Raw genomic sequence first — 18,319 nt, forward strand, 5'->3', positions numbered from 1 at the left:
ATTATCCTTCAGGAACCTGTTTATGGAAGCCTTGGCAATCAGGATCACTGTCGCGCACACGCTTTGAACATCCGAGCATGCTGAACATCTATGCACACTAAATCTATTCAACTGGGGGTCAACAAGCGATCAGGAAGGAGCTCCCGCTGCTTGGGGCAGCCGGAGAACAGGCACGCTCTGGTGTGAAGAAACGAGGTGGATGGGACCTTTATTAAATGGAGTAAAATAAACAGAAGGGAGGCACCTCAGCACGTGTTGTTACAGCTACAAGCCACAGGAATCCTGCAGGAAGAGAATACTCACAGTGGGGAGCGTTCTAATCCGACCACAAACCTGTTCTCAAAACCTAGACGAAACAAAAAGGGCCAACGCTAAACTGCCAAATTCACTTCACCTCTGACAGGCTCGACTTGTGGCTGTGGTGTACAACTAGAGCTCTGTTGTTGAGGGCGTCAAGGTCGGAAATACTGTCAGTCTGCACAGATTTTACTGAAACCCCCCAAATTCACACATAACTCAACGTGACCTTGCAATTTGACCTCGCTTTTTACAATTCAATCCCACGCTGATGCATTCTTGGGCTTTGAGCAGGTAGAATTGGCAGTTTTGTTTGTTAAAGGGTGTTTGGCTGATATCACAGACCAGTGTGATAAAAGAACAAAGGCCCAGATGCGCACGCCTCTCAGAACGCCTTTTATCTCAGCTGCAGCTCACACGTGTGGGGCACATGAGCCCGATTCAGATGGAAACCGTTGATTTGAGCAGACAAATGTTTGACTGAGCTGGTTGAAAAGGAAAACAACAAACCTCAAAACTATTAGAATCGTAATGTTCAGTGTCAAAGAAAGCAGCCAGAGTGCAGATCGTCTGGACTACAACTATAAATATGTGTGTGAGTAATTTGGCCGGAATCATCTTCAAAGCTGTTTAACAAATCTCTCTGGATGAAGACTGTCAAAACTGCATTGGATTAATTATTGTACTGACTGAGCTCATTCAGGGTGAAGGTGCATCCGCTGGCCTCGTTTCCCTGTGCTGAAACCATGACGACGCGACTTGGCTCTAGTCTTAATCAAACAGAGCATCTTCTCTTCTGTACAAATTAACCGATGTAAGGTGATCAATTCACCACAAACAGCCTGCAAATCTGATTTTTTTTCCCTCCTGTTTGTCAGAACATTGTCTGAATTTTATCCCCATATGACTCGATGCAAAATGCCAAAAACAATTTGCTTAAAATCTATGGAAAATAAACCCCCAAACTATTAGTCACACAAAGCAAAAGATACTTCGATAAAAGTTAAAATGTAACTTACATAGTTAAAACTTCTGTACCTGTATGTAAAATACGTCTGTATTTGAACACTCAATGAAATAGGAATACTTAAAATTGGATTATTTGGAGTCTGCGCTCTGAACAAAAGCATTTATATGACTTTTGCGGGCGGTTTTGGAGCAATTTTGTTACATACGCGCCCTCTAGCGGCACATGTGCGGCATCGCAGGCAGCCGTTTGGCTGCAGAAAGCGATTTTAATTGCGTTATTGTGAGGTCTGGCAAGAGTACATGTGAAAATGTGTCACTAAATGTAACACAGAATAATATTTTTGGAATGCAATTGTTGAAGATGCAGTGGAACTAATTGCGATATTACACGGGTAAATGATTAATTTCTGTGGCAGAAATGTGAATTGATAACTTCTTTATTTCCTAACATCCCAGTGAGATAAAGATCTTTAATTTGACTGTAATATGAACCACACGGCAACTGTTTTACAAGATTGCTACACTGAATGTACACCTTTTCACTTCTATACAAGCAACGGCAATCTGATGCAAGGTTTAAATATAACATATTTGTTATTGCTCACACCTACACTGCCAGATTGGTCATAACGTTATTGATGCATTCGTGCCAACACCTTGGCTAAGCTTGGCTGATGCTGACGCATAAACTGGTTAAAATCCGCTTGAATTCAGATCAAAAAGAAGGGTGCATTTTGCTTCAAATGTTCCACTCTGAGATGATGTGAGTATTTTCAGGAGCAGATGGGTCTGGACCAGAACAGAGACGACAGAAGGCAGGCTCTGGAACAGCCTCTATAATATGACACCCTAACTACCACCAGTCTGGAAACGCCTATGAAATACTCTTTTATTCCATAAACAATGACAGTTATTATTATATTATGTTGATGAATCTACGACAAAGTTCTGTCTCCATTTTGCTTTCTGAAACAGTTGTTTAGAAAAAAAATCAAACAATGGAAAATAAATAGATATGAAACAATGGCATTTGGATGTCACAGTACATCTGCATTGGAGATTATTGGACCAAGGCATGAATTCATCCATGACTGTTGTACCATGTTTTATAATTAATGCCAGCTTTTTGCTTCAAATTCGAAATAATAGTAATATACAAAAACACGCTAAACCAATGTGACATCATATTAAGTTTGGATTTTTCCCCCCGACCTAAAAGGGTCGTTTCCTGCCAAAGTTTACTTGGGAAACTGTTCTCTGCAGTTCAAGTCCAAGAATCCCGGTTTCCCCCGTCAGGACACCAGGGGGCGGGCTCTCCGGAGACCAGCCAATCAGCGCGTCGTACGTTTGATCGACACGTCATTTGGACGAATCAACCAATCGCTTCCTTGTTCACAACAGCCAGTGACTTGGCCGCAATGTGCACATATAATTTCAGGGGCAGTCAGGCTAGGTTGATCCGGCAGAAAGCCACAGAATTTTGACAGCTTCACAGGTGAGACAAGCGTCCAGGGGCTGTTTCACTCCTCGGTTCAGTTTTTTATTCTCCCGGAGCACCACTCACTGTGAGCCTGGGGTTGTCACAGTCAAAAAGCAACCACTCGAAGTCCAACCATTCCGGCAGCATGAGCAAAAAGAAAAAGGACTGGAAGACTGAAAAAGGTAAGGCTTGTTTTGAGGTGGAATAAGGCTATCATCCTCATCCTCACCACCATCCTCTTAAATGGCAGACAGCAGGAATTCTACCCTGAGACTGGGAGACTCTGGCCGCCCCCGTTCGCTACTTCAGCCGTCCCCGACGTTACCGCGGTGTTGCTTCACTTTGGCCAACAATAGTAGCCTCCATCTGTGTTTAGCAGCATCTAAAGCTTCCTAGTGCGGTTCACTAGAGTCCTCATTGTTGTTGGAGCAGTCAGCACCCCCCACGTCCCTCTGTGGGGAAGCAGTTATCTTCACAACACGCATTTCACATCACTACTTTAAAGATTCCCATCCGAACAATAGCAAGAAAGTGCTTCTTAATTCAGGTATCGGTGAATTAACCATCATTCTGTCCTCCACACGTGAGCAGTGTGATGCTAACCGTGTGCGCAGAGACCTGTTGTTCGGGAATAGTTGGGAATAAAGACACCATGAGTAGCATCAGTAAGCCTCTGATCACGTCCTGAAGGGAGAGAACTTTGCTTCAGCTAAAACTCCAGACTGTTGCTAATCTGATGAAGTTTTAGCTTCTAGCTTCAGTTTTGCAGCCACATCCACGAGCCTCAGGTTGGATCCAGGTGATCCCTGGGTCATTTAGAGCCTCAGGCTCAATTTAATCCAATCCTCATCATAATTAGAATTCTGATTATTGGTAAAACCCCTAATGAGCTGGTAGAGAGCGATCACGCCACGGTGAGTTAAATCTCTCAGAGCTCCTGAAACATGCGAAGGGCTTTAAAAATGGCCCAAAAGAAAAAGTCAAACTTTACAATTAACTCCATAATCTGTACACTTTGTGTTTGTTATATATCTTTTATTTTTTCCTGGGAATAATCCTGGACACACACCAAAATCCTTTTCTCAGACATTCATCCTGATCATTCACATCGGATCCTCTGATCCTCTCATGAAGGAAATAGTTGCTCTCTGATCCAGAAATCAAGTAGAAAAGAACTCATTTGATTCAAAATTAGATACTAAAATTTGTAAAAGAAAGAACAAACATTATGCTCGAATATAGCCTTTGGAAATCTAAGCTAAGAAAGTTGGCTTAAACCACATAAAGAGTCCTAATCTCTGGTTCTTTGAGAAGCACAGATGTTTAGTGCTTCTTTTCTGTAGATCTGCTGACCCACCATTTTAGCCTTCAGATTTAGCCCCTGTGGCGCTGGCTGATGCTGACCACCGACCCTGTACACCGATAAACCTTCCCCTTCAGGTCCTTTAATAAAAATGGCTTCATACTTTTGCCCGTTACTGGCAGCCCTCCCCACGATTAGCCCGTCCAGCTGCGAGGGTCACTCTCACCATGTCCATCTCTGAGAACATGATCTGCCACGCAGCAGGAACGTGGGTGTCAGCCAGTTACCCTTGGAGCGTGTTGGAGAAGACCACAGAAACGAAAGGTTGCGTAACTGTGGTCTTAAAGTAGGTGCAGCTAGCTTAAAATACGCCGTTACATCACAAAATCCATAGACTGCACAGTTTATAGTCTTTGGCAAGCTATTAAAAAAAGTCCTATCAGACTTGTTGCAGGGGCAGGTCAGCGTGGAGCTGATCCGGAACAACCAGTTCACAGCGTGCAGCGAGGCTTGCGCAACAGGCCGGAGCCTCCCAGCGGAGAGCTCCAACCGGGCGCCGCCTGTGCACGCCAGGCAGTTTGAGTAGAGAAGCCCGACCACGTCCAGCCAAAGATGGAGGGTCGGGAGCAGCCGTGCTGGTTTAAGCCCATCCGTAGGGGACGGCGCCGCTCCCGCTCCCGCTCCCGCTCCCGCTGCTGCACGCTCACTGGCACCGTGGTGGCGACGAGGCCCAGTGGCGCCGAGTCCAGATGCGGGAGCGCTGCTGCGGGTTCTGTGCACGTGAAGGACTTTTTAAATACACTTTCAAATGGTGGTCACCTTCACAGAGAGGCTGCTTCGTCTGGATCAGGATGAGAGACGCAAGGAGTACCGTCGGCAGGACTTTGTGCCCCTGGAGAAGATTCCCAGCTGGAGACAGGAAAATAGATGTGAGTTCGGTTGTTCCACTTCTACCTCTGTGCAATATGTCATGTTCTTGCTTTCTTACCCCCTTTTCTTTGGAGTTAAACCAATAAGGACGAAGCCACAGCAGAGTTCACACTATAAACCACAAAGTGATGATAAAGAATCTTCTAGTGCCTGAGCACTTCTGATGGTTTCAATAATGGATGATGGACGGAGTCCCCGAAATGGCCCATAAATGAATATGTATGTTTCATATTTAATGCAAAGTTCATCTTTCTCTTTTTAGTTAATGAGGAAGAGGAGGAGCCGGAGCTAACGGGTGAAGGAGGGGGCCTGAGCGATAAAGTGTCTCTCTACAAAGGAGACATCACTGTCCTGGAGGTGGACGCCATAGTCAACGCTGGTAAGGGTTTGACTTCATTCTTCTGGACCTACTTGTTCTGCGTTGAAGAAGAGCAGCACTTGAATGGCGATTTGCTGCCCTCTGCTGGCAGGAGTGCAGAAGTGCTGCTACTCCGAAAACACCACGGCTTTGATGCTTTGATGCTTAAATGTTTACCGTGATGTTCTGAAGTGTTAAAGCTGTAGGTGGGTTGTGCTCCTGCACGCCTCCGCCAATCAAACACAAGGTTAAAGACGGACGATAATAAGCGGCGCTTTATTAATTAGTATTGATGAGATGTGTGTTTTAATGGGCATCTGTTGCATCACATATCCTGAGGGATTTTGTGGGACGAAAGTGACGACGTAGAATGTGTGTTTTTATAAATCTACTGTTATATAATTTACTGAAGTCACAACCTACACACACACACACACACACACACACACAGCTCTAACTTTGACTCCTGCAGAAGACGCTCGGGATAATTTTGCACCAGATTTAAAGCGGAACTTTGTGCTGCACCTGAGTTGTTTCTGAATGTTTCATACCTTCCTTGTCCCCTGGTGGCATTTGTAATAATGTGCACATTACTGCTCACAAAGCATCCTGTGTGAAATGGATCTTCTATAATTTATGCAAAATTAATAGATGCAAAGCAAAGACTGCTTTGTTGGATATGGCTAATGAATTAAATCTATTATGCAAATGGTTCCACTATGGAGGATAAAATGTCACGACATTCTCCATCATTGTTCCACCTGGTCTCCGTCTCTGTTGGTTTGTTCTGTTCCGTGATGGCGACGGGTACCTGGAACATAAATGTCTCCTCCTTTATCAACCTTTTGGAGACGCACTTGTAGCAGGTGCTGCGCCACATGTATTCTAAAGGTTTGACTGAAGCTCTGCGGAGGTTAAAATAGAATCTGTTCTCATGTTTATGTAAGACGTCAGCGATATCGAGCAAATTGCACCTATAGATCAACGCCCTCTTTTTATTGCCAGCTCGATATCTAATGGATGAAGGAGGCACGTTGGCCGACGGTGTTGTGTGATTACAGAAATGGGCCGTGTGATTGCCCGGGTTCTGATGGTGCCGCCACAGAGGCCGCTAACGTCTCTGAGGCTGCACCGCTGGAATTGCACCAAAGCTTAGCTGTGACTTGTGATGGGGGAATTTAAAGTGAGTGTTTTGGCATATGTTTCACAAAATGCTGTTATTGTTCTATAAATCAGTGCTGCCGGATCTGTTTTCCCTTCTTTTTACGTTCCCAAACCCGTCTGTATCGTGGCAACTGTGTGAATAATAGTTTGGAGAATGTGAACAAACAGGATGTTGCGGATGTTGGTGACGCGCTGATAAAATCTATAGATTGTCTGTTGGACTTCTTGCCTTTGATCTCAACACCGGGTCCAATCTCGGCGCAGCAGGACTTCCATCCTCTCCTGATGGCTTTGGAATCTGGCCTGAAGAATTGTGGGAAGTTTGGAGTGAAGGATCAATTGTTCAAACACGGAGCGTACCCAGTGTACCTGACATCGGGGTCTATTTCTCTTCCCTCACAGCTTTATATACAGCATAAAGCAAAGGATCATGGGAGATTTGTCCGACGGGACTTCAGTTGCGACGGCAGCAGTTTCTGGCTGGCAGAGCAGAAGCGTTGATAGTTTCAGGGCCAGCTCGGCCCTGCTGTTATGGAGACCGCCTCTTGGCTTTAGAGGGTGTCGCCGTGCTTTATGTCCTCCATTAAAGTTTAATTATTGGGCTCATTGGCTTTTAATTCTTCCGTAATTCTGTTTGGCTGGAGATGGGAGATGTGCTCACACTGTCACCTGGCCCGAGAGCGTGCACGAGCAGGCTGCTGAGACGGCGTGCAAACTGCAGGTGAGGAGTCATGACGTTCAGAAGCGGCGCCGGCAGATGGGCCCGCTTTATCAGAGGGCCCTCATTAGCCCGCCGCCGCCGCCGCTGCCGCCGCCGCCGCCGCCGCCTCAGGTAAAATGACGTTGGAGCCACTTCGGTGTCTTTCGCCCACATTGAAGCGATTTTCCTGGAGGGAACGTGAACGTATCAACAGTTTAGTCTTCAGTTTTTACTCTGGTTAACATTCAGATGGTTGTACGAAGCGCGGGGGGCGGGTGGGGGGGGGGGGAGCTGTCATCTCGTGATGGCTGTTCTAATTATAAACCTGCGCTGACTCCTAATCCATTACCCACTGCTCTCTGGATGAGATCATTGCTTTACAGGAGCCAATTCAGCGAGCGGAGCGATTCGGTCGTGAACGCTATTAAGGAGTCACTGCTGTCCAGATTCCACGGCCGCCGTCACCGGCTGACGAGCGCGGCCTCCTGCGACGGCGAGGAAATTCTGGGCCGGTGGAGGTTGACTTTTACAAGTTTTTCTCTTTGAAACGCGGCCAATCCAGACATCGATCGCGGGTGGCGTTCCTGGGAACACGTTGTTTACCTTCACGGTTCATGCATAATGTACCCCGCAGAAGGTCATCTGGCCTCATCTGACCTGACTGGAATACTGCAACGAGCCAGGTGGATCTGCAGGGTTCTGGGGATGATCGCGGTTGCTAGCACGGATGCTAGCACGGATGCTAGCACGGATGCTAGCTCGGCCTTGTGCTCCAGGGGCCGTCTGAGCTCGCCGGCGATGCCTTTGCTCTGCCTGAATCCAACACACATTTTTCATTCCAGCTTCCTCTAAATGGACAAAAGCTTCATTTTCCATGTTGAGATCTGACTCGTAATATCATGCTCTCCTGCTCTGTCAATGCTAATGCACTTGTCAGGTTCATTTGGCTTCTTTCAGATCTTTTTTTTATTTTTGAAGCCGTTGTCGTGGAGTTTTCCAAGGCCAAACAGCGGCGTCCCATTTGTGATTCCTCTTTCACGTTTTTACGTCTCTTAACGATTAACGAAGCTTTGGCCTTTTGGATCGGCTCCCCCGCTGTTGTCAGGCCGAGGAGGCTCAACACGCGCAGCCCCCGGAGACGCCGGCCTGCGTTCCTATTCCTCCGCACGCTCGCTCCCAGAACCGTGACCTCGGGGAGCAACTAGCTCCTCCCCTTCGCTGCCTGTTGTGCACGGCGCACGCCTGAGGCTGACGCTGAGGACGGTTGTAACTTCTGGAGCAAACTTGTGATTGCTACACTGTCACATTAAGAATGAAAATCGATGTGTGTGAGTGAGGGAGCGTGCTGCTCTGTTGAACAGTGAAATGACTCTGGTGAGAGGGCTGCACCGGCGTCCCCCCGTAATCGCATCATCTTTAAGGGGGATGCGGCGCCAGTCGAGCCTTTTCCCCCCACGACCCAGCGTGTTAATATCAACTGAAGGGACGGAGCAGCCCCTGAACCAGGCGGAGTATTTAGTCGGTGTTTGTCTCTGCTTCAAACAGGTTAACCATTGTTGTTCTCTGGGAGGGGGCGGGGCTAATGGAAGCTAACGATGGGAGTCTTTCTCGCCCGTTGCTTTGGCTGCCGACTTTGTCTGACTTTTGTTTTCTTCCCACTCTAACGTAGCGTGACCTTGGCCACGCCTTCACCACCTTAACCCAGGTCCCCTTGACAAAACCCATTAAGCAGACAGATAACCACAGTCTTGTCAGGGCCATGAAAGTCACTCTTTGTGTGTGAGGAACGCTGGCCAATATTTAACAGGAACGCGCTCATTCAGGTCCAATACCTGTGGGGAGGGAATTTAGTTGTCATTGTCAAGGTCAGGAAGCCTTTGTTTGTCCCTGTTTTTCTTCTGAGCCGCCTTCTGCTGCTTCTGTTCTGCTAATCTCCACCTCGCCGCGTTCTGCCGCGCACACACCGGACCTCATCCATCAGGCTTGTTAGGAACCGGGAATGTATTCACGCGCGGGCTGTTCTGAAGGAGCCTCTCAACACCTTCTGTTGGTTTACTCCTTTGTCCCACACAAACGAGGTGGGGACCTCTCCACACCTGAGGAAGGAGGTCTGACAGAAAAGGGTGAAATGTTGACCACATCAACATTTACTGTTGGTATTAGTTAAAAAATAGCACGGGGTGATTATTTTGAATGTGGAAATGTTACAAAACCGTCCTTGTGTGCCATGACTTCAGTGTTATGCGATTTAATGAATATGAAAAACCAAACTTTGATTTAACAGGTAACCAACAAATGTGGACGCAGCACCCTTGCTTATATGGTGGGTGGCCGGCAGGGGGCACTGTTACTCTAAAGAACGTCCCAGGGAGCAGTTTGAGAGGTGGGAGGATGGGGCTGCTGCTGCATTTTCAAATGATTAGTTTTTATTTTCATTTGCTGCTTCCTCTTCATAGACGTTCAGAAGCGTCTGAGGTAGCGGCCGTAAAATGCCAAAACATCAAGCAATCTCTTTTAGAGTCTGTTTTTGCCATTTGGTCTATTTTGGGGGGGTTGAGAAGATGGCAACAAGTCTGCTGCGTCGCGCGGGGTTCCAGACATGCAGCAAGCATAGAAGAGCATCTTTTGAATGTTCCAGCCCCTGCGCCCGTCTATCTCATGCACAAAGATGGGGTGAGATCTTTGATCTGTGCGGGGATGAGGAGCCGTGGCCAAAGAGTGAGTGTTTATTAGGCGGCAGAAGCAGCGGCGGGAGAAATCTGACGGCCGACTGCGTCTCGCCACCACGCGGACGGCGTGCCCGGCGTGATCGCCAGCAGGCGATCCGCTGTCCTCCACGGCGCTCCTGTCTGAGCTCCAGCCCGCTCTCCCGCTGCCGTTACCCCCCCTCCCCCAGCGTTGGTCTCCATTCGTACTTCATTTTGGATTTGTTTCAGTTAATCTCTGGTCCTACAAGAATTGTCAAGCTTTGCAGAAGCAAATAAGCCGTGCACACAGAGCAGGGAAAGCGTGCACGTTGGCTGAAATACTAATGAGTTATGTTCTCTGTAACAGGCCTGCTGCCGCGGCAACAGCCCCAGCACAGGTTAGGGCAGAGGCAGATGGGCAGACAACCTCTCTTTTGAGAGGGCATGCCTTGGTTAATATGAAGCATCCTTGAATATGTGCCCCTGTTGTTGCTGCAATGAATTAGTTTGCTATTACTGTGACTAAATTTCCCTCCAAATTCCACCAAGAATATGAATTCTTAATGAGATAGGAAATTGCGTCTTCCCCGCTGGTCTCCTGTTTGCTAAACAGAGAAAAAGCGAAACATCCTTCCACATAAGAAGACCTTAAGCAACTGAAATGAAAGGCTGTGATGTTTGCTGCATAGCTTTAAATGAGAATACAATTCCTATAACCCAGGGCACTTCATTCAATATTTGTGAGCACGTATGAGTTTCTCTCAAAGTTGGGGAACCAGGGGCTGTGCTCATAAATATAGCTCTCAACTGGCCATTTTGGATGCATTTTAAATGAACCCATGTTTCTCTCCCTGCTCCTAAACTTTGAGAAGTTTGGCTGTTTGGTCAGGGAATAAATCTGGAGGAGGCAGTTTAACATAAATCATGCCAACTCTGTTATTACTGTTCTTAGATGCATCCAACTCATCAGTCTACATCCCGAGGACACTTTTCTTTTTATTATTTTCAGCTGTTTGTGTGCTCAGATGATTTTCATGTTTTGCCTCCTGATACACGTTCAGTGCTTTTTAATAAACGGCTTTAAATATTTAAATTAATGGTTTAGGAATGTGAGTGGACTCAAAAGGATGCAAATAATGAACGTACAAACTGCTGAAACGAGGCATCGGTTGTTACTGTGTGGACTTGGGTGCGTTGCCATGCTAACAGCACCAAAAAAGGGACCGGGTTCCTACTGATCTGATCCGTGATCGGCCTTGAAAGGTCACCGCTGAGGCAGGAGAAACGGGGCTCCTCCAGGACTTTGTGGGCTTAAGAATATGGGAGGAACGTGGTTTCAGATGGTTTCGGGTCCAGATAATTGACAGATATTCCAAAATCAACCCCGCGACAGCGTGTGGGGGTTGGAGAAGCGGTCGGCGCCCTCTCTTGGTCTGAAGAAATGACCTGGTGAGATTTTTAATTGAAAATCCTTCAGCTATTGTGCGGCCATATTGAAAACACTCCCGGCAAATACAGGAGCTCCATCAGCGGCTCTCGGGGGCTGGCGCTCTGCGTATGCTAATGAAGGGCCAACTGGACGTACTGCGAGATAAATTTTCCTTCTGTTGACACAAGTGATTGTGTGGTTACTGTAGGGCTTAGGGAATGTGGACTCATTATAGACAAAGACCTCCATTCAGCGGAACGGTAATAGAGACGAGGCTAGGTCCTGTTGGCTATGATTAACGGTGAGCTTTATGTGAAACGTCTGGCTGATATGAGTCTATTAAGCCTGATTGAGTTATTATATTCTACGGGTTTGCAGCTTACAAGCTGGTGTTTAATGTAACCACCCAGCGCACAATGAGTCCTAATGAACGGCCATCAGTTTTGCACAGCCAGGACGCCACTGGACTCATTTACGAGCACGACTGTGTTTGTTAGAGACCCCGGTTGGAGTGTTGAACATTCCACAAATGTAACATTTGCTTCACGCACTGAACATTGAGTCAGAGCTGCTAATCAACGCGGCGAGATTTGGTGGACCGGAGGTGCTGATGGAGCGCCGCCACCGCGAGGATTTCCCAGACACGGGGAGGCGTGGAGCTGGAGCGGAGCTTAGAGGTGGTTAATGCAGCAGGGTCCAGAAGGTCGCCCAAGTAGAGCAGCTATAGACAAGCTGATGATCTCTTCTAATGTACGGGGGGATGGGGGGGGGGGGGGCATTCAGGACCTGACATGGAGGCAGCTCGACCTCAAACAAAATGCATTTGTTTAACCTCGCTCAGCTGTGGAGCTGTAATGGGATGATGGGCTGCTGCCATTAGCATGATGAAATGGACAAATAAGTGACTTTAGCCAAGCCCACTGGAGTAAGCGGCGGCAATTTGACCGGCCTTTGATGCTTCAGCTGGCTACGGAAGCAGTTTAATCTCTTTAATAGAATCTTTGTCCCATGTCCGTGCACAAACAAATCAGATTAAGCTCCCAAATGAGGTGAAGACGGTTGGCGTGATGGAACAGAGGTCCCAACCCCGGGAGGCGCTGGGATTCGATGGCAGGTGGAAAATAAACCCTCCTTTAAGTTTTTAACATAGTTTAAATAGCTCTTGCAAGCATCCTGGTGCATTCACAGCTTATCTTGATGACAATAAACGGGTAAATAGGTCAAATTAAGCAGAGTTAAGAAAGCTGGTGCTCGGTACCTGCTCAGGAACTCCCTCTTTATCTGGGTTGCCGCATTATTGTCTTGAGCTTCAGCATAAGCGTGAAACTAATTATACCTCGAGTGGCTGAAAGTCTGGTTGTTAAACCGTCGGCTCCTAACCAGCTTCCGCAGAGTCCTCTCTTTGATATGAGCTGTTAGGAAGTGATCCTCCGTCCCCCACTGATTTGTAAGGATGTGATTTGCTCCGGATGAAAGCGGATGAGGAAAAAGTGCAGTAAGGGAGAAAATCTTGTGTTCCTCCTCTCGCTTTTTTTGGTCCTGAATTGTGCCACTTATAGAGACGCGAAGACGAGGTGCAAAAGACTGTGTATTAATAGGGACGCTTTGAGATGCTGCCAGGCAGTGGCGGCGGGGGGCGGGGCAGGGGGGGCGGGGGGGGGGGTAAATAAGAGGTCCCGACAGGTATGAAAGTCTGAGCAGGATGTTGTTGTCTACGCTGCCCAGTTGAATTCCCCGTGTCCCCTGGGTACTCAGGTGCCGTGTGACTCCCCAGGGGGCCCCGCGGGGCCCTTGAACATGCACCTCTTTTCATTTGAGGGATGTTTATCAAGGTGCAACCATTTAGTTCTTTAGTATTCTGCATGGCTAAAGACAAGTTTTGGGTCCAAGAAAAAAGAGAGCAGCGCAGCTTTTACAGCCTTGAAACGATTGTTTGCACTTTCTAATGATGCGGTTACAATCAAGTTGCACCTAATTATATTTGCCAGTCGCTAGAACTCATCCTAATTGGTGCTTCCCCGCGCTGTTCTGCTCCAGTTCTCTTCTGTTATATCACAGAAGTGTAGAAGTGAGTCGTGATTGATCTGCTGGCATCAGAAAATCGTTCAGTCGTGACTAAAAAGCCTCCTCACGTCTACGAGCGGATGATAAAGCGGCGTTGTAATTTTAGCATTAGCGCCATTATATAGGCTGCTGCCTTTGGGGTAATTATCGGATCTCACGAGCTTCCCTGTGTATCTGCTGTTAAACCTCGTCTCTCTCTTTGCCACCTTTGTAAACGTTGAGAGCGATGGATTAACTGAGCAGGGCGATTGGTTTTGGACCTGCTGAGAGGCTCATGGGTGCATCGGCATCGTCAGGTTTTCTGCCTAATGTTGCGTTGGTACAAAGTTCTGTGCAGCTCTGGATCATCTTTAAAGGCCCAACCAACATTCATTTTAATCGTTCCAAGATGTGAGCAAACAATTGAAGTGACAGAAATCCATCAAAATCACATTTTCAGCTCATGCACTGAGCAACGCTCGTTGTTGTTTCCACCGTTTGGCTCTTTGTTTTTGTTTTATTGCTTAAAGAAGTTGGTCACCTCCAAAAATCATCTCTGAGGAACTAATCCTGACTAAAAAAGGATTAGTCAGCATGACAATTGTAATTCTAAGCACAAAGGCATCAAAAAGAGAAGAAAACATGAAAGTAGGAAAGGTATTATTCCAGATTCCTGATCCAGAATAAATGGCGTGAAAAGAAGCGGCGACGTTGACCAACAATTCCTTCGCTACCTAACGTGGCGCTCAGCAGCGAATCCAGAGAAAAGTGCTCGGCGGGGTTGGAAAACGGACTCATTTCTGACTTCTGGAAGCTCAGAATTCTGCTTCCATGTCCGGAGCGGCTGGTGACCAGAACACGGATTCATTGTTCTGTTGGACTCATGCAGGCTGCCACTGGATCATCAGTCATGCTGCAGGTTCTGTCAAGCTGAGGAAAACAGACCCAGACCTGCTTTGTAGCTGCGTCCAGGAAGAACGCCCCCCCCCCCCCCACACACACACACACACACACACACACAGACACACACACCCCGCTCACGGGCGGTGGCGTGAGGAGCCATGGCCGCCGTCCTCTGAGAGCCTCGTTATGATCAGCTGTGTTTAGGCTGTAAAACACCAGCTGACATTTCAGCCGTCACTCCCACACCCCAACGTTGGATGTTAACACGTTCTTTATGTGGTCTGCTACAGGGCGCAGAAGCTCCAGGCTAATCTGCATTTTATCGGCTTTTTGTGCCACGTCGCAGGATTATTGAGCGTTCAACAGGTAGCGAGGTGCTAACGCCGACAAAACTTTAACGAGGCAGTTATTTATTTGTTGTCTGTTGTCTTATTGAATATCTGTGAAGCTCCAGAGACGGATGATGTCGATGCCCGAATGCTCCCACTTTTCCACGAGATTGTCAGTTATTTAGCATAAATTACTGAACTATTGGGCTTTGATGTGGCCTGAGCATCTGAACTGTATTATTGCTTTTACATTTCTTCATAATGAATCCGTTACCTGTAATTCAGAGTTCGTCTGGACGTCAGCGTCGGCCTTTGCACGTCTGTTGCGCAACATATAAAATATCAGCATTCATTATCCAGAAGAGAGAAGATGTTGGTGGTCAAGAGCCCAGTTGATATTTCATTAGTTCAGAGCACTACAACACTAACTCGCTCTCTAAGGGGCACCTGCCCGCATCAGGGTGGCATCTGAACTTCATTAGGGAAATGGATTCTGTGGCAATTAGTAGGAAATGTATTTTATCATGCACTTAACCTTTGATTGCTTTGGTTTTAAGTTTGACACGGTTTACTTTTTCAATTAGCCAACTTTGCCGGCTCCGCGGCGCCGTGTCCCATGGGCACCGTGCACGAGGCAGAAACCTCAAAGAGAGGAGGAAAAATTAGGGGACCTTTTTGTGGCAAATCTCCCACTTTAGCATGTAGCTGAGCTCCTCCAGAAGCAGGTGGACGTTCCTCCCTCGTGAGGCTGCAGCTTGTTGGCAACTCGAACGAAGATTTAAAAAAACCAAACCTAAACACTGATTTTTCCTGCTGGTGCAGGAGTGATTGCACATTTGAAACATTCCTTCATACGTTTGTGACCGAGGAGATGTTTTCTCTCCACGGGGGCCACAGCCAGAGACCAGGAGGTGGAAGATAAATAGCTGATGGCTACACTCCCGAGACATTTCTAAACGAGCTGACTGTTTACAGCTGCCTCTTAATATAAGCTGCATGTTTAATAAATGAGACGGCAAATGAAAGCAGCTCTCAGGACGCCACTGTAATGGCCCCTCGGTAGAAAAATCAAATAAAATCATTGGCCAATACTTCTGATCAGAAAAATTCCAAAAGCAACGAATGCCGTAGCACTACTGTAAAAGGATCAATTAAATACTGAGTGTTATCTGCTAACTGGCCTGGTCCCCAAAGGCCTCGGGATGCTATTTTTGTTGCATTAGTGTTTTCTGGTCCATAATGAGGCCTTGGAGCCGTTGTGTTTGTGCTGTTTATCAAGCCTGTCACTCCTGTCCTGACGTTCCAATGAAACCAGTATTAGTATGCAAATGCAACCCTGTCTTAAAAATGCGGAGCTGATAAAGCTGTTTTGGCCCAAATGAAGAACTTGTTTCCGTCAGTTACTTTTGACATATTTTAATTTTGCTGTTTGCATATGTTTGGATTTTGGCCTTGAGGTGTTTTATTCTTTCCCGTCACAGCTGAAAATCTGCAGGACCGAACTCCGAAGAACCTTTAATTTGGGCTAATCTTATTTCTGGGAGTGACAAATAAATCCATTTTTCAATGCTGGCAGAGCAATAGGACATTTTCAGACTAATGAATTATTATACAGAGTCTTTTTTATTTAATCTCGCGCCATTATCTCCCTGTAAAAGCGAGGTAGACCTCAGGCTTTTCTTTGTGCCACTGGATGGTTATCAGCAACTTTAGATTAGGAAGTGCTGAATTAGCAACGAGTGGACAAAGAAGGAAACTTGCAAGGAATTATCAGGAGGTGGAACAAAAGATCTTACTGGGAAGCCGGCGAGCTCATTAGTTTTCACAGTTAGTGGGAGCAGATGTTGCCTGAAGTTCTTTAGCAAAGAGGGTTTTTAACAGCGAAGCATTTTTCATTCCTCCTAAAAAGATTATTGTTGTTTTCCATCAAGCGTTCAGCCTTCTGAGTTGCTAAGTGTTGCTGTGAGGGCAGGTGTCGCGCCTATGATGCAGAGCCGGGTCGGCTGGAGAAAGACGTGAGCCACCGGCCCTTCTATTGCCCTCCAGACGCCTCAGGCCATCACGCCAACGTGCACCCCCGCCCTCCCCGTCGCCGTAACTCGATAGCTCTCTCCACATCACCCTTCAGCGTCTCAACACCTTCCTACGGGTGAAAAATGCCTCACACCCGGCCGTTCTCCAGGACGGTGACCTGGCGGTGTGGTTCATCACTCTGGGACAAAAAGATCCTTATCAGCCCTGCTGGCCTCTCCTGCCACCCCTCCCTCCCTCCCTCGCCGCCCTCTCACCTGACGGGCGAGGACTCCTCTGAAACCTAATATTGGTGATATCATCAAGGTGCTGCTTTGTCCTGCTCTTAGGACCCCGAGAGGCCATGTCAAGAAAGGGTGCGTTCGGGGAGCGTCGGACACTTTCTGTGTCCTTAAAGCGACGTGTAACCCAACACCGAAGGAGACAGACGGTGAAACACTGACGGACAAACAGCCGGAGCGTGAGAGGGGGGATAATGACGAACGAAGAGGTTAATGCTCCATAACTCATTTTCCTCATTTCAACCCCCAGTAATTCACCAGCATGAAGAAATTCCAAGCGTCCCTCCTGCTAAATCCATTATGTTTCTCTTTTGCATATTTAATGCAGGCCTTAGCTTCCCCACTCCACTTTTAAAAATAATGGATGCATCTATTCCGTTGTGCGGCGGCTCGCCAACGGTAACATTTCTACACAGCAACCAAACTGTAGCGCGTTGGGAAGAATCCATTTCAGACGTACTTATTCCAGCATTTTAGTTTAACAATAATGTGTGAAGGGTTGCGCTGATATTTAATAAAGTGTTTACACGCCTCAGTACTGGGATGGTGTTTAGACTGGTCTGTATTAACTGGACACAGTGGTTGCCATGTATGCTGGGATGGTGTTTAGACTGGTCAGTCCAATTTCTATCTTACCTGCCTTACCTTACCTGCTGCATTCAAACCCGCTGCGGGTCCTCGAGGTTGCAGATGGCCTGACGTATTTGTGGGGAAAATGCTCTTGCACAGGGAAATTCCGTGGGGAAGATTCCTTCCTCCGTACTGGTCTCGGTTTGTTTTCCATGGTTTAAGTTCAATTTTCCATTCAGCCGAAGAAAGATAAGCAGACTCCCCGCCACCGCCAGCCCGGCCCGCTCCTCTACTTGAACCTATTAAAATTGCCGTTAGCCTTTCTTTTTTTTTTTAGTGTGGCGGATGATGTAATCATCTTATCATTTATTGCAGGTTAATGTGCGTGAAGTAGGTAAATACTAGCATGACATTTGCACTCTGATGCAGCCGTCTGCCTCCACTCTGCATTAACGGCAAAAACACACACAGATTTATATTCAGGCCCTGGGAGTGTGTTCATAAAGTTTTCATGAGGGTTGAATTAATTTGATCCTAGAAAGCTCCACCATTACGCCTCATATTGTGGCTGTCAACACGCATTGAAAGGCTGAAGATGTATTTGTGACAAGGGCAACCTCATTACGCACCCCTCCCAACGTCTGTCATCGGTACTTGTTTTTTGCTCCGTTCTCACAGTTGCAGGGTGTGTTATCGTCCAGAAACGGTCAATATTTCCTGATTAATCTTCCAGTCTCGTGTTTCAGTACCAGCCCCCGGATCAGAGGCTCAGATTTCAGCTCCGTATCCACTCAGCTGATCAACTAATCACAACAGAGTGCTATAATCAAAGAATCGATGAGCCA

At 47.1% G+C, this 18,319-nt stretch overlaps 1 protein-coding gene across 7 annotated transcripts in view; it reads left to right on the forward strand.

Annotated features, from left to right (window-relative positions):
- Nucleotides 1-2,685: 2,685 nt before the first annotated feature.
- macrod2 (mono-ADP ribosylhydrolase 2) overlaps nt 2,686-18,319 on the forward strand; it is a 284,197-nt gene continuing 268,563 nt past the window's right edge. For all 7 annotated transcript variants that reach the window (XM_057048325.1, XM_057048329.1, XM_057048326.1 and 4 more), the window contains exons 1-3: nt 2,686-2,928; nt 4,877-4,978; nt 5,242-5,358. In XM_057048325.1, coding sequence (XP_056904305.1) covers nt 2,892-2,928; nt 4,877-4,978; nt 5,242-5,358 — 256 coding nt within the window. In that variant the 5' untranslated portion in view covers nt 2,686-2,891. The remainder of the gene's footprint in view (nt 2,929-4,876; nt 4,979-5,241; nt 5,359-18,319) is intronic.

Source organism: Takifugu flavidus, chromosome 11 (assembly GCF_003711565.1).
Source record: "Takifugu flavidus isolate HTHZ2018 chromosome 11, ASM371156v2, whole genome shotgun sequence".
Lineage (NCBI taxonomy): Eukaryota > Metazoa > Chordata > Actinopteri > Tetraodontiformes > Tetraodontidae > Takifugu > Takifugu flavidus.